We start from the raw sequence: 13,768 nt of genomic DNA, 5'->3' as shown, positions 1-13,768 counted from the left end.
TAGACTCTGCCCACATTCCTTAGCTCACAGTCCCCTCCAACGTCAAAGCTAGCAATGGCTGGTCAAGTCTTTCTCATATAACATCACTCTGATATTGATTTTTTTTTTTTTGCCCCGTTCTTCTACATTTAAGGACCCTCGTGATTATCTTGAGCCACCCAGATAATCTGGGATAATCTCACTATTTTAAGGTCAGCTGATTAACAAGCTTAATTCCATCTGTAGCCTTAATTCCCCTTCACCATGTAACCTAATTCATAGATTTGGAGGATTAAGACATGGACATCTTTTGGGAGGACATTATTCAGTCTATCACACAGACCAAATATATATGTATGTATGTATGCACACACACATGCACAAATACACACACCATTTCTCATTAACATGATCATCATTTCAGAAGAGAAAGGACTACATACAGGAATGGAAAACAGAAATGATATAAAGAAAAGGACTGTCCTTCCTAAAAAAGGACAGTTGTCAACCTTACTCTAACCACCCACCCACACACACACACACACACACAAACGCATGTGAACATATTTCACTAGACTGGAAACTCACCATGGACCAACACTACAGCTTTAGAAAGCACGACTAGGGGCACCTGGGTGGCTCAGTCAGTTAAGCATCTGCCTTCGGCTCAGGTCATGATCCCGGGGTCCTGGGATGGAGCCCCACATCCTGCTCAGCGGGGAATCTGCTTCTCCCTCTCCCTCTGCCCCTCCCCATGCTCATTCTCTCTCTCTCAAATAAATAAAACCTTTAAAAAAAAAAAAGAGCACAACTTTATGGTCTCTTAAGGTCCCTCGCAGCTCTAAATTTCTTTGTTCCCCTGGAATTCATGGTACTATGGTATTACCTGGAGAACTTTCTTGTGATATATCTCTATCGGTTCCTTCAGAGCTACATTTTTCTTCTTCCTGCTTGCTTCGAATGTGATCATTAAGTCAGCAAGAGACTTCAGTTTCCTTTTTTCCCCCTGATTCAGAAGGCTATGAAAAGTGTTCTGTAAATGATATGCAATATTGCTATTCTGATCTTTGGGGTAATCAAGTTGTTTGACATTTTTGTAATGATGCCTTTTGGAATATGGGTGGTGTAATTAGCTGCTACATTGTACATTAACAATACCTGTCCCGACCCTATAGACTTGGGGACTATAAATAAAAGCGTGACAGCTGGCTCCAGCGTTGCTTGTCACTCACCATCGAAGGGAACACAGCCGGGAGCTACACTAGAGTCCCCAGGAATCCAGGATGTAGTCAGAAACAGCATCTTCAACAAGAATTTGGTGTTTTGCTAGTAGGAAGAGATGGAGACAGGCACTGTTAGGAAGCAGACAACCAAGATATTTCCTACTGGGAAGGCACAGAAGTCCTAAGGAGAGACAGCATTTTAGCAGCACAAAGGCATTATATAGGGAGGGAAAGAGTCGGAGGACAACAGTTCATTCTCAAGTCAAATTAGCAGGGTTTCTTTATTAAACCATTACTCCCTAGGAATTAGAATAGGAAAGAACATTGAAGAAATATATAGGGCAAGGGAAAGAGAGGAAAAGCTACGCTTACCTGGGTACTCAGTGTGACGTTGCAGGCAGTGGTTTCTGTGGGGAGGCTAACCTGATGGGGTTAATAGGGCAAAGTATGCTAGAAAGAGCGGGAAAGAGGAAAGAAACAGAGAAAGAACTATTTGGTTCCCAAGTTATATGTGAGGCACTGTAAATATTTTCCATGTACCATTTCATTTATTCCTTACCTCATGACAGTAACCCAAACCAACACTTAACAACTGAGACATCATTTTTACTTGTCTCATTCATTATGGTCTTTCCCCCTCACTAGTATGTAAGTTCCAAGAGGACAGGAACTTTTTTTCTCTCCTGTATCTCCCAATACCTATAACAATGCCTGGCACATAATAGATGCTCAGTAAATATTTGTTGCATAAATAAAGAGCTAGCATTGAGTATCTGTTTTGTGCCAGGCACTGTTATAGATGGCTTCGCATGACTAAACTCATTTTAACTTTCACAGCCAATGCTGAGACAGGAACTATTATTATCCCAATTTCACAGATGAAGAAACTGGGTTGGAGGCCCAGAGATATTAAGTCACATGTCCAATAAGGGATCGCCTAAGTATTTCAAACTATACAGTCTAACTGCAGAACCTGCCTGTGTAATCACTATCCTATACTGAGGCTCAGAGAGGTTAAGTAACTTCCACAAAGCCATGCAGTTTAAGACTGGCAGGGCTTTGACTGAAACCAAGGTCTGCCGGAAACTGCTGCCCTTTCTTCTGTACTTCGCTGCTGCTTCCGAAGATCATCGCCAAGATAATGATTTCTTCCATTATCATTTTACCAAGGACTCATCTTCTGAGATAAACAAGTGGGTGTGGTTCATTAAGGACTCAGATAAAGGTGACAGACATCACCCAAGAGAATCCTGAGTCCCAAAGATCACCAACCTGCCACCTGATCTCATTGTTGGTATTTGGGGCTGGAGGGAGGTGAGAGCAGTGGCAGGCAGATGAATCATGGGAAACTCCTGGTGGAGCCATCTATGCTGAGAGCTAGGCATTGAGGGCAAGTCACTTTCATGCCAGGCAAATCCTGACCCATGCTGCCCTACATAGCTCCAGAGTAGGGATGGTGTAGAGATGCTGATACAGCTTTTCTAAGAAACTAGTTCATAATTCATTGCGTGACCTTGTGCAAGACACTTCCTCTCTTTGTGTCACAGTTTCTTTATGACAGGGAGGCACCAGTGGAACTCTGTTGAATCAGAAGAGCTTTACTTTATCCCTTTTATATATTGGACTTTTCCACATAAAATTTCACTTGGAGAAAGGATTCCACATGAAAACCTATGCTTAAAAAAAAAATCACTGAATAAAATAGTCTTTAGTTCCTTCTAGCTCAAACCTTCTCAGAGTCTAAAGACATGAACACTGTCCTTTGGGTCAGCACAGCGTTCCATTCAGCCTTACTTTCTACAGCCAGGAATGGGCCCAGGGATCTGCTGAGAGGTCATTCACAGGTCCCCTGTGCCCCGGCTTCTCTCAGAGGGGGTTAACCCTGTCTTCCCCATTGGACCTTCTTTTCCTTTGTTATTAAGTTTTTTATTTTAGTTCCAGTATAGTTAACATGCAGTGCTACATTAGTTTCAGGGATACAATACAGTGATTTAATAATTCTATACATTACTCAGTGCTCATCATGTTATGTGTACTCTTTAATCCCCCCCATCGGGCTTTCTACTTACATTACTTATATATGTTGAGATAGAGCAAGGGTAACTCTGCACAATTGTATGTGCAGAGCAGCTGCACCTCTGTTTTATATGAAGGGACTAGAACATTTACTGATTTTCTCTTACCATTCTTTTTGTTGATGTCCACCACCGTGTGTCTGCCTGTTGGACCACAGTAGCCTAGTAGGGTTCTCTGAGGACTACTGCTGATCTGTAATACTTCTAAATCCCTTTAAATGAGCCACAACTGGCTTCCCTCACACCTGCTCACTCACACATTTGTATAAGGTCTTCCTTTGTGTCATTCTGTTTACCATAATACGTAGGCTGAAGGACTTCACCAGGCGTTCCTTCCTGGAGTCTGGCTTTCACATATGCAGTATGATTCCCTTTTTATAAAGGTTTAAAACAAAAATAACAAGGGGCGCCTGGGTGGCTCAGTCATTGAGCGTGTGCCTTCGGCTCAGGTCATGATCCCAGGGTCCTGGGATCGAGCCCCGCATTGGGCTCCCTGCCCCGCTCTGTGTCTCTGTCAAATAAATAAATAAAATCTTTAAAAAAAATAACATTATATCACTTAGGGTGTGTGTGTGTGTGTGTGTGTGTGTGTGTGTGTGTGTGTGTGTGTGTGTGTGTGTGTGTGTGTGTGTGTGTGTGTGTGTGTGTGTGTTTTAAAAGACCAAGGTAATTATAAACACAAAATTCAGGATAGTAGTTATGGAGAGAGGGCCAGGAGGATGTCCAAACAGGGGGATAGAAAAGAAGGGGAAGACAAAGGTAAAAATAAGTTCTCAGTCATGTTATAGTTTTGGGGTTGGGTGATGGTTTTATGGGTGTTCATTACTAGTGTTCATAAATAAATGTCGTAAGTATGAAAAGTCCATATCTGACCTAGTAATGATTAATTCTGCTCCCCTGTTTCAAAAACAATGATTCTAAGAGCAATGCAAGATTTTTTTATTAACAGAATCTCACTTCCATAACATACTTTTATTTTGTTTCCTTCCAATGTCAAGGGCTTTTTAAAATTCTAAGTGGATCACAGCTGTAAGTTTGCCTCTCTTCAAGTTAATTTCCCCCTCAATTATTGTCCATAATTTAGTCAGATTGGGGTTTTCCTCATTGGAAATATGTTGCATTTCCCCCACAAGACTATATTTGTCTGGGGTTCATGGATCCTCATCTTGGGCCTTGCATGCTAGTTGATATGGATCCAAGAATTACCAACTACCTCCTGAATAATGTTCGCTGAAGGGCCATGATTGCTTGTTGCCAGAAAAAATACATGATCCTTAAATTTGAATTTCAGGTCAACAACAAATAATTCTTGGGGACACCTGGGTGGCTCAGTCAGTTAAGTGTCTGCCTTTGGCTCGGATCCTGATCCCAGGGTCCTGGGATCGAGTCCTGAATCGAGCTCCTTGCTCAGCGGGGTACCTGCTTCTCCCTCTACTTGACACTCTCTCTGACAAATAAGGAAAATCTTTTAAAAAACCCAAATAATTATTTAGTATATGTATGAACTTGAGGCATACAGAATCTCTATTTTACTTGCTAAATCTTGCCCTATCTCATTTGGGCCAATAACTACTCTTTAATGTCATTATTGGATTTGCGTCCCAGGGAGTATGAGTTTTAGAGTCAGATTGACTTCAGTTCAAATCCTGGCTCCTCCACTCAAGACACAGAACATTTTTGTCTCAGAATTCTCATCTATTAAATAGAAATATTAGCAATACACCATGAAGTTGTTGGGAATATTGGATATTTGTGTAGTACTTAGCATAATGCCTGGTACATACTAAGCACTCAATGGCTAGTATCATTATTATTGTCAGTTTTATATAGAACATTATGCGCACCAGCTAAGATCTGACCTGGTACTGCAAAGCTCTCCATTTACAGGATTAATTTGGGAACCGACCTTCCTTAGCATCTTCCTTGGTGATAACCAAGGCAGAGTGGCATCCTGCTTCTTCCTTTTTGCTTCTGAATACTTCTTTTGGCCCCCTGTCATGAAGTGCCCCAGATTCATTTCTCTAATTGGTTTTCTCCTTTTAATATAAAGACCTTTTTTATGCCTGTGTTTGGGGGTCACTTAGAATTCCTCAAGTTGGAGGCTATGGTCTTCCTGATGGAGATGCCTGAATGACCTTTGAAATGCTACCCTTAAGCCAATGACTAATGAGTTTGGCTAACAAAGGGGAACAGCCCTGATCAATAACAGGTTTAAATAGAATGCAGGGAAAGCGAGATCCCACAGATACTGAGAACTCTCTGTTTCTCACAATCGGGTCAAGAAATGAATTAAATTGGTCTTCCACTTGTCATCCTCCTACTTTCAACACATTCCTTCTTCTTGGTGCCCAGTGCCTTCACTGTTTCTCCTCTCAGGAAAGACTCCAGACCCTTTACATTCTCTTCTCTGACTCACCCTTCCCTCTCAAAACTTACCTATCTGTTTACACACGTTCCCTGGTGTCTAATTGGACATAGGACATATTAATTCATTTTTATTTTTAGAGAGAGAGAGAGGAGGGGGAAGGAGAGGGAGAGAGAGAAAATCTTAAGCAGGCTCCACGCCCAGCGCAAAGCCTGCCATGGGACTTGATCTCACGACCCTGAGATCATGACCTGAGCCAAAATCAAGAGTCAGATGCTTAACCCACTGAGCCACCCAGGTGTCCCAGACGTATTAATTCATCTTAATATGCTAACAGCTTTAAAAGATTTTATTTAATCCCCCTCCCAAATCACAGAGTTTTTTTCAAGACCCTAAACCTGAAGAAGTAAGCCTAACAGTGGCTTCCTAGCAGATAAGGGAGACCATGCAGAATTCCTTAAATCACACCACATTATCAGCTGCCTGTTCAGTCTGCTTCGCATGAATGGAAGGGAGCAGTAGAGCAGATAATCTAAAGATCATTTCCACTTGGTTTGGGAATGCACCACACGGTGTTGTTGTAGCTGATTTGCTTTGCTAATTATGTTCTACTTAAGCTAATATTGAAATTGGTTCACATTTTTTAAGCTCAACTGGGCCAGAAGAGGGGAAATGTGGCGATGTGGCCCACTTTGAAATGAAGGACATAAAAGTTCTATGTGTGAGCTGATAGATCTAGAAGGAAAATGCAAAAGGAGCAAAATAGAACTTTGCCTGTTACACCTACCTCATGTGACTCCCTGGACACTGAAAGGCCAGTCTTTCCAATGGCCTGCCCAGAATCTGAAATCTTCATTAGTAGCCTCCATTAAGGGTCTTAATCATGACATAGCTTTTGTTAAAGCAGTATGTAACCTAAAAGGAGTAACACATTTCCTAGCAGACACATTAGCAATTTGTCTAACTAAGTCATCAGTCCTTATTGTCATCTAGTGGAAAAAGCACTGAAGGGGTGGAACACAAGACAGTTGTACCTTGATGGGGGCATGGGTACACGAAGAGACCACTGGGAAGCTAAGATGGAAGTACAAGAACACCAAATGCCTTGTGGGCGAGCTGGGAGGGTTGCAGAAAGAGGGTAAGGCAATCTTCACCTCTTTCCTTCCCACATCTTCTTAGTTTCTTGCTCATGGTAGACATAGAAAACATGCAACTCTATCAAATAAATTCTTCCCTTCCTTACACTTCTCTTGCTGAGCAACTTTCAAGGGCTTTCAAGGGCTTCTAGAGATTTCAGAGATCTTGGTTTTCCTCTGAGGCATGTCCTTTAGAGCCAAAGCCTAACTATCCATGTCTTTCCAACCCTACAAGCTGCAGCAAGGGACCATGGGGCTATTGAAATATCTTGCTCTTTTTCTCATTGCAGTCTGCTCCCAGTTCTCAAGAGGAGTGTATGCCATCTTTGGATTCTATGACCAGATGTCAATGAACACTCTGACCTCCTTCTGTGGGGCCCTGCACACTTCCTTTGTGACGCCCAGCTTCCCCACTGATGCAGATGTGCAGTTTGTCATCCAGATGCGCCCAGCCTTGAAGGGCGCCATTCTGAGTCTGCTCGGTCACTACAAGTGGGAGAAGTTCGTGTACCTCTATGACACAGAAAGAGGTAAGAAGAGGCATGTGCTCTCCTCTTTGAATATTCATGTAACAGTGGTGTTCAACCCTCCACAACTCATGTTTGTTCCCTTCTCTTCCAATAAATACAATCTAATACTCTTTTAAAACTGTATTTAAATTCAAGATGAATTTAAATTAAGACCCCCAAAATATCAATGCAATGGTGATTTTAGAATCTAATTTTTCGAACTAAATACATCCTCCCACCCCCGGCCGTGGAAAGGGGCTTCAGACTCTCCTGGCTGAGTCACTCTTGTTGAAAAAGGACCCTCTCCCCCCAGAATAATTTAGGTGGTCTAAAATGCACAAAGTAAAAGTAGCTTCGTCCAAAATAGAAAAAGGCCTAAGCTGGAAAGTTTCAGAAAATGAATCCTATCAGAGTGTAATTATTCCCATTTCAAAAATTAGAAAACTAAAGCTCAAAGAAGAAATGTGCTTACAGGGCCTCAACAATTACCTGATGGAAATAATGAGTGGAGAGTAGCTAAACTGGGCTTTGGGAATGGATGTTTTTCTAACAGTGAGGTTAATACATTGAGGACACATTCTATTGAAACAGTCTCAGAAATTAAGGGTCTGATCTTAAATAGTACACAGTTAGGTGTATTTGTTAATTATATAACATATTATAATTCAGCCAAATAGACTCCTCGAAAGCCCAGTTATCTTTGAGGGACTCCTCAGTAAAACCAAGGGATCCTTCCAAAAAACAATGTTACTTTATCATTTGTTTGCCTGCAACTCTGGCTGCAGGCTGGGGATGGTTCTTTCTGACTCAGAGAAAGAAGGAACAAATGGAAGGCCTGTCTGCCTGAGTGGCACCTGGAAACCCAAAGAACTCCCTGTATTTGCCTGCGGTACTTACTTCTATGATATTATCAGATTTCATGAACCCGAAGCAAGAGACCTGAGTTCTAGTTCAAGGTCTGCCATTTAACGAGCTCTCTGACCTTGACTAATGCATAGAAGCTCTCTTGGCCTTGTCTCCTCCCCTGAGGTGCCTCTCTTCTTAATGCAACATTCTATGATTTTTTAAGATATTATACCAGACACAGGACACTTTGTATCTTGCTACTAACCCTAACTCATATATTATCAGTTAATTAGTCAAGCAATTCTACAAGTTGTTACCAGCCCTTAATGGTGTGTTCCAGTCTTGTGGTAGATGCTTATATAATACAGTTCCAATGGGAGTGGACAGAAAAGGACATTCATGAAACCATTCATGAAAAACATGGAACACTATCAAGTTGAATGTTACACTATAGACTCTGATTGCTCTAAGAATTGTGAAAAGGTAGTACCCCAGGAAAGTAGAGTTTTCAGAGAAGGCTGGCTAGATGATCTAGGCTTTAAAGGATGTGGAAGTTGTAGATTGCAAGAGAAGAGGGAGGTATGGTTTGGAGAAGGGGAAAAGAGATGAACCAAGGGAAGAATCAGGAAGGAGTGTTGTGTGCTCATGCAGAGCCTTGCCTGACAAGGGTACAAAATAGTTTCAACATTCTAATTCACAATTTGCTAAATCCTAATGCATTTCATTTCTTTCAAACACTGAGGATGAATTAGCCTATTTCCATGTACAATATATGGTGTATTCCAGTGTGTAACAACCTAAATTTCAGAACAGAAGTTTGTAAATCAGACAGCTTCTCTCCTGAAACCTTTTGTAAACTACTTATCAGTTTTACTAATACTGTACCTCTCATTTATTCAAAAGCAGAAGATACAGTTCATGTATTTTCTCCTCATCTCCCATGGCCCTTCTTTGCCCATTAGCTATCAATTGGAGGAAAGGAAGCAAAAATCCATCTAGGTCTATTTCTTATCCTTGCCTCTTTTCTCAAATCATCTCACTAAATAGTTTGGACAAATCTGTGGTCTTGGAGCTAAAAAAAAACTTTCTTACTCATGTGTATTCATATTTTTTTCTCTATAGCCATTTAGCCAGTAGGACTGATCTGGTCTGCTTAAGAACTACTTTCTATAAACTTTTACACTAACTTCCTCCTTGGAAAGCCTTCTTAAAACACTGAACCATGACCCTGTTCCAGGATTTCCAACGGCTTCAAGACTCAACATAATTATGCCTCAGCCAACTAACAAACCTGTTGTGCCTGTGTTACCTAATGAGCACCTTCCACTGCAGGCAGCTCCCATTTTCCACCATTGCCCAAATGTGCGAGAATTATGCTTGGTCTCAGCAACTTCACTTCTACTACTACCTAGAATTCTCTCCATCTTGATTATGAAAATGCTGTCGGTGCTTCCCCATTTTTCAAAACCCACCTCAAACTCTACCTCTCCAAGGTAGCCTTCCCTGGCCACTCCAGCTCATAGTCATTCATTCATTCAGTCAGTCAGTCAGTCAGTCAGTGCTAGGGTTACAATGGTGAACAAGATAGACATGGTTTCTGCACCTATCCTAATGGATAGTACCTAATTTTAAAAAGATTCTCAGTGATAGCCTCATTGAGAAGGGGCATTTAAGCTGAGAAGTAAAGGATCAGAAGGAGACAACCATGTGAAGAATAGAGGGAAAGAGTTTCAAGCAGTGGAAATAGCAAGTGCAAAGGCCCTGTGGCAGGGAAGAGTTTGGCATGTTTGAGGAAGTGAAAGAAGACAAGTGTGGGTAAAGGGGAGTGAGGAGGTTGAGAGTGGCCTGAGATGAGACTGTAGAGGTAGACAGGAGGCAGAGCATAGCCATGGAGAATGAACAGGAGCCATGGTAAGGAGTATGAATTTTATTCGAACTTCAATGAGAAGTCTTTGGAGGATTCTGAACAGGGGAGTCACATGATCTAAGTTTCTGTAGAGAACGGAATGTGGTGCAAGAGTAAAAGAAGGGAAACCAATTAAAAGGCCACCGTGGTTATCTAGGTGAGAAATGATGGGAGCTTAGATTAGGCTGGAGATGGAGACAAGTGGATGGAGTTGAAATACATTTTGGACACAGAATCAACAGAAATTGGGGACAGGTTGACTGTGGGATATGAGGGAGAGGAAGGCTTCGTGGATGAATGCTTGGCTTTTGGCTTGAGAGACTGGGCAAAATGATAACACTGTGTACTAAGGTGACTGGGCAGGAGGAGAACCAGTTTTGAGGAGCAGAGATCCTGCCTACCTCTGAACAACCACAGAACTCTTTGGTCCATGCCATTCACTTGGCACTTAACATACGTGTTCTCCATTGTTATTTCACTGGGTCTGCTATATACCTTCCCAAGCCCCTCTCTCCAGTGTGATAATAAACAATTGGTTAACCCCTAGATGTATACTTTGTGCCTACAGGGGGTACATAGCAGAAGCCTGGGGACACATTTAGTGTTTTCCCAATGCCATTACTGACTCATCAAGAGTAAGCCCATGTCCTTTTTTGTTGTTGGACTGAAAGAGAGAGAGAGAGACAAGGGAGGGAGGGAGGGAGGGAAGGAGGGAAGGAAGGAAGGAAGGGAGGGAGGAAGGAAGAAAGGAAAGAAGGAAAGTGGGAAGGCGGGAAGGAAAGGAAGAAAGAAGACGGGAAGGGAAGAATGAGGGGAGAGAGAGAACCCAGTTTGTAAATCAAACCATGAGGTACAGTTCTTTAAAATATTCAATAAAGTATCTATTGTGTATTTCCTCATTTTCTACAATAATCATCTATTGCTTTCATAATAAAAATTGTAGGGAGAAATTACAACTGTGAAATCGAATTTTAGAATATTTTAAATTACACGAGAGAAATGGAAGACAGAAGGGAACACCTCTAATTACATTCAAATAAGCTAAATACACAAATGATGTGACTCTATAAAGGCAGGGGTAAGTGAGAAGCTGAGAAATGGGTTACACAGTTGAGGTCATTTAAAAGATTTGTGGTGCAATCAGGGTAACATTGCCTCTGAAGTTATGAAACAGCGAATGGATTTCAAGGCTTTGTTGGCTACACGTGGATTTCTGTCTGCCAGGAAAGGTCTGGTTTTGTGTTTGCAGTCTTCACTTTGCTTTGTTACCAAAATACCACGTTGTTTCATTAATACAAAGTTGAAAATTCTGCTCTTGGTGCTATATACAGAGAAATTCATTTCTTGGAAACATTATAAGGTTGACTAAGTGAGATATCTGCCCCTCTGTACCCTCTCCTCTTCACCAACACCCCTTTTTTATTTACCCAGGGCTCCCCACTGTGTCACTTCTCTACCCCTGCCCTCCCTGGCGGGAGCAAAGCCTTAATCTCTCTGTCCCAAATTGCCTCTACACCTCCACAGAAACTTTCCTGTCCCACATTTCATTTCCACTGATTAATAGACTTTCTCTGCAAGTGACAAGAGTTCAGCTGACCAATGTACTCATGCTAATTTCTCTATGGCTGTTAATGACGTGATGTGTTAGTGCATCCAAGGAAGAAATTTCTAGTCAGGTAAGGGCCTTCTGTGGCATAGAACCCTAGTCCAAAGCGTGGCTTTCTGATGCTAGGATCCCAGGCACCACAAGTCCAGTTGGGGAGGCCTCTTGCCCACATACCTTCTCACACCAAAAGTCCTAAAGCCATGCCAGGGAGGTGGCCACCTCTCCCAGTTTTCTGTTAGACCTGTCTTTTGGGTATAAGTGACCTAGTTATCTGTGGTGTGAACATTTCCCCCAGAACAGCAACATACTTGAGAACTGCAGCCAGACTCTCTCGTGCCCCTGACAACTCTCCTTGCCTTCAATGGGCACAGCCCACAGAGATGAAAGGTTCTGGCCCAGGCTGTGGCTCTTAGCTTAGATAATGAGATAATAGCTCTAAGTGCCCTTTGAGGCAACTAGTCCCTACCTTCTTGCCAGTGTTCAATAAACTCCTGCTGTTTCCCATTCTCAACCTGAAACTCCCTACTCAGTTCCCAAGTCACTCTCTGGAAGTCAATAGCCTTCTAACGGACCTTTCTATTTGCTCTAGAAAGTTGGGGCAGAAACATGGGCGGTGGCAACAGGTAGTCCATTGGTCACCAAGCAATTATTGGGCATTTTCTAGTGCTAGCTTGTGCCAGGCCACTGGCAGTATTTAAGAGAGATAGAATTAGCTCCTGCCTTTGAAGAGTTCACAATCCTGTTGCTGAAATGGTGATTTATCTCAGGGGCCTGGAAAAAATTAATTTTTAACCCAACTGTTCCCTCATCCAATAATGACATGTGCATTCATTAGAGCAGACACCTTGTGAAAAGATTAAAAGTGTTGCCAGATAGCGAGGAAGATGGGAAAATGTTGGAAGAGCCTGAGGGCTTAAGAGGTAAAGAGATTTCCCCCCAGACAAGGAGAAGGGGGCCTTTACTCAGAGAAGTGTTTTCGGATTGACTGGATTCAGTGCCACACAACTTTCTGCATGTTGTCGTTTACCACCTACTTACACAACCTGGCTTCATCCCTCCCATCCAGTTCTCCATTCCCAAATGAAGCACAGAATCTGTCTCCCCTCTGTGTTTCTGTCTCTGTTTCTGTCTCTTGCTCTCCCTCCCTCCCTCCTTCCTGCTTCCCTCTCCCTTCACATACACACACACACACACGCACACACAGGCGTGCACGCACACACGTACACATCCCAGTACCAATCGGTGGCACAAATCAATAAATCTCTATTATTGGCATCATTTTATCATAAGATAAAGCAGTTTGATAAGAGCAGCAGCCATTTTTTATAAGCACTTACTGCACACTAGGCCATAAGTTTCTGGATTACCACACTGAATCCACATGGCATCCTCGCATCTTTCCAACTGAGGAAACCAAGGCACAAAAAGGCTGAATTATGGCTCCTAGGATCACACAGCTCGGTGTGCCAAAGTAGCAAAACCAGGATTTCAACCCAGGTCTGCCGCATTCACAGTCCATGCATATGCTTTCGCTGCACCAACACTGCTTCCCACACTTGTAACATTTGAAAACTTCTACTGCCTCTTCCGTTAGTCCTTCCTTCAGCCATTCATTGGAGGACCTGGTACCTCGACCCTCCCTACCCTAGGTGTCCTCCTGTGGATATACCAGGGGTCGATTTCCTTCATAAAGCCTGGTGTCCACAAATGAACACCACAAGTCGTGGTCCCAGAGTTCCAGGAATCCAGATAGGCAGCAGATCAAAAATCCAGGTTAAGGGGCAAATGAGTAGCGACAGTAGCAAATGCAGCCAGACAGGAGGTGGCGAGGGGGGTTGTCTGTGGTGCAAACTCATGGAAAGCTGTGGTGGGGACCTGGCTCTGAGGTGAAGTGAACTCAGAGATTCCTCTCTGGGGCAGAAACAGTTCCCAGAGCAGAGAAAGATCTGAACCTGCAGATCCTCATCACTATGGCACCATTTTTGGTTGGAGAAGAAGAAAGCAAGGAGAGACAGATGATAGGTTCTACCATGGCTACTTGGCAGAAACTTGAAAAAAAAAAAAAGTAGCAGCTGGGCGCCTGGGTGGCTCAGTCGTTAAGCGTCTGCCTTCGGCTCAGGTCA

General features: G+C 42.7%; 1 protein-coding gene across 1 annotated transcript in view; it reads left to right on the top strand.

Moving 5' to 3' along the window:
• The window catches only part of GRIA3 (glutamate ionotropic receptor AMPA type subunit 3), a 274,270-nt gene that overhangs the window by 63,405 nt on the left and 197,097 nt on the right, over positions 1–13,768 (top strand). The window contains exon 3 of the mRNA XM_021686020.1: positions 7,069–7,308. Coding sequence (XP_021541695.1) covers positions 7,069–7,308 — 240 coding nt within the window. The remainder of the gene's footprint in view (positions 1–7,068; positions 7,309–13,768) is intronic.

Source organism: Neomonachus schauinslandi, chromosome X, assembly GCF_002201575.2.
Source record: "Neomonachus schauinslandi chromosome X, ASM220157v2, whole genome shotgun sequence".
Classification (NCBI taxonomy): domain Eukaryota; kingdom Metazoa; phylum Chordata; class Mammalia; order Carnivora; family Phocidae; genus Neomonachus; species Neomonachus schauinslandi.
Note: the sequence above shows the minus strand (reverse complement) of the source record. Positions and strands in the feature narration are given on the sequence as shown.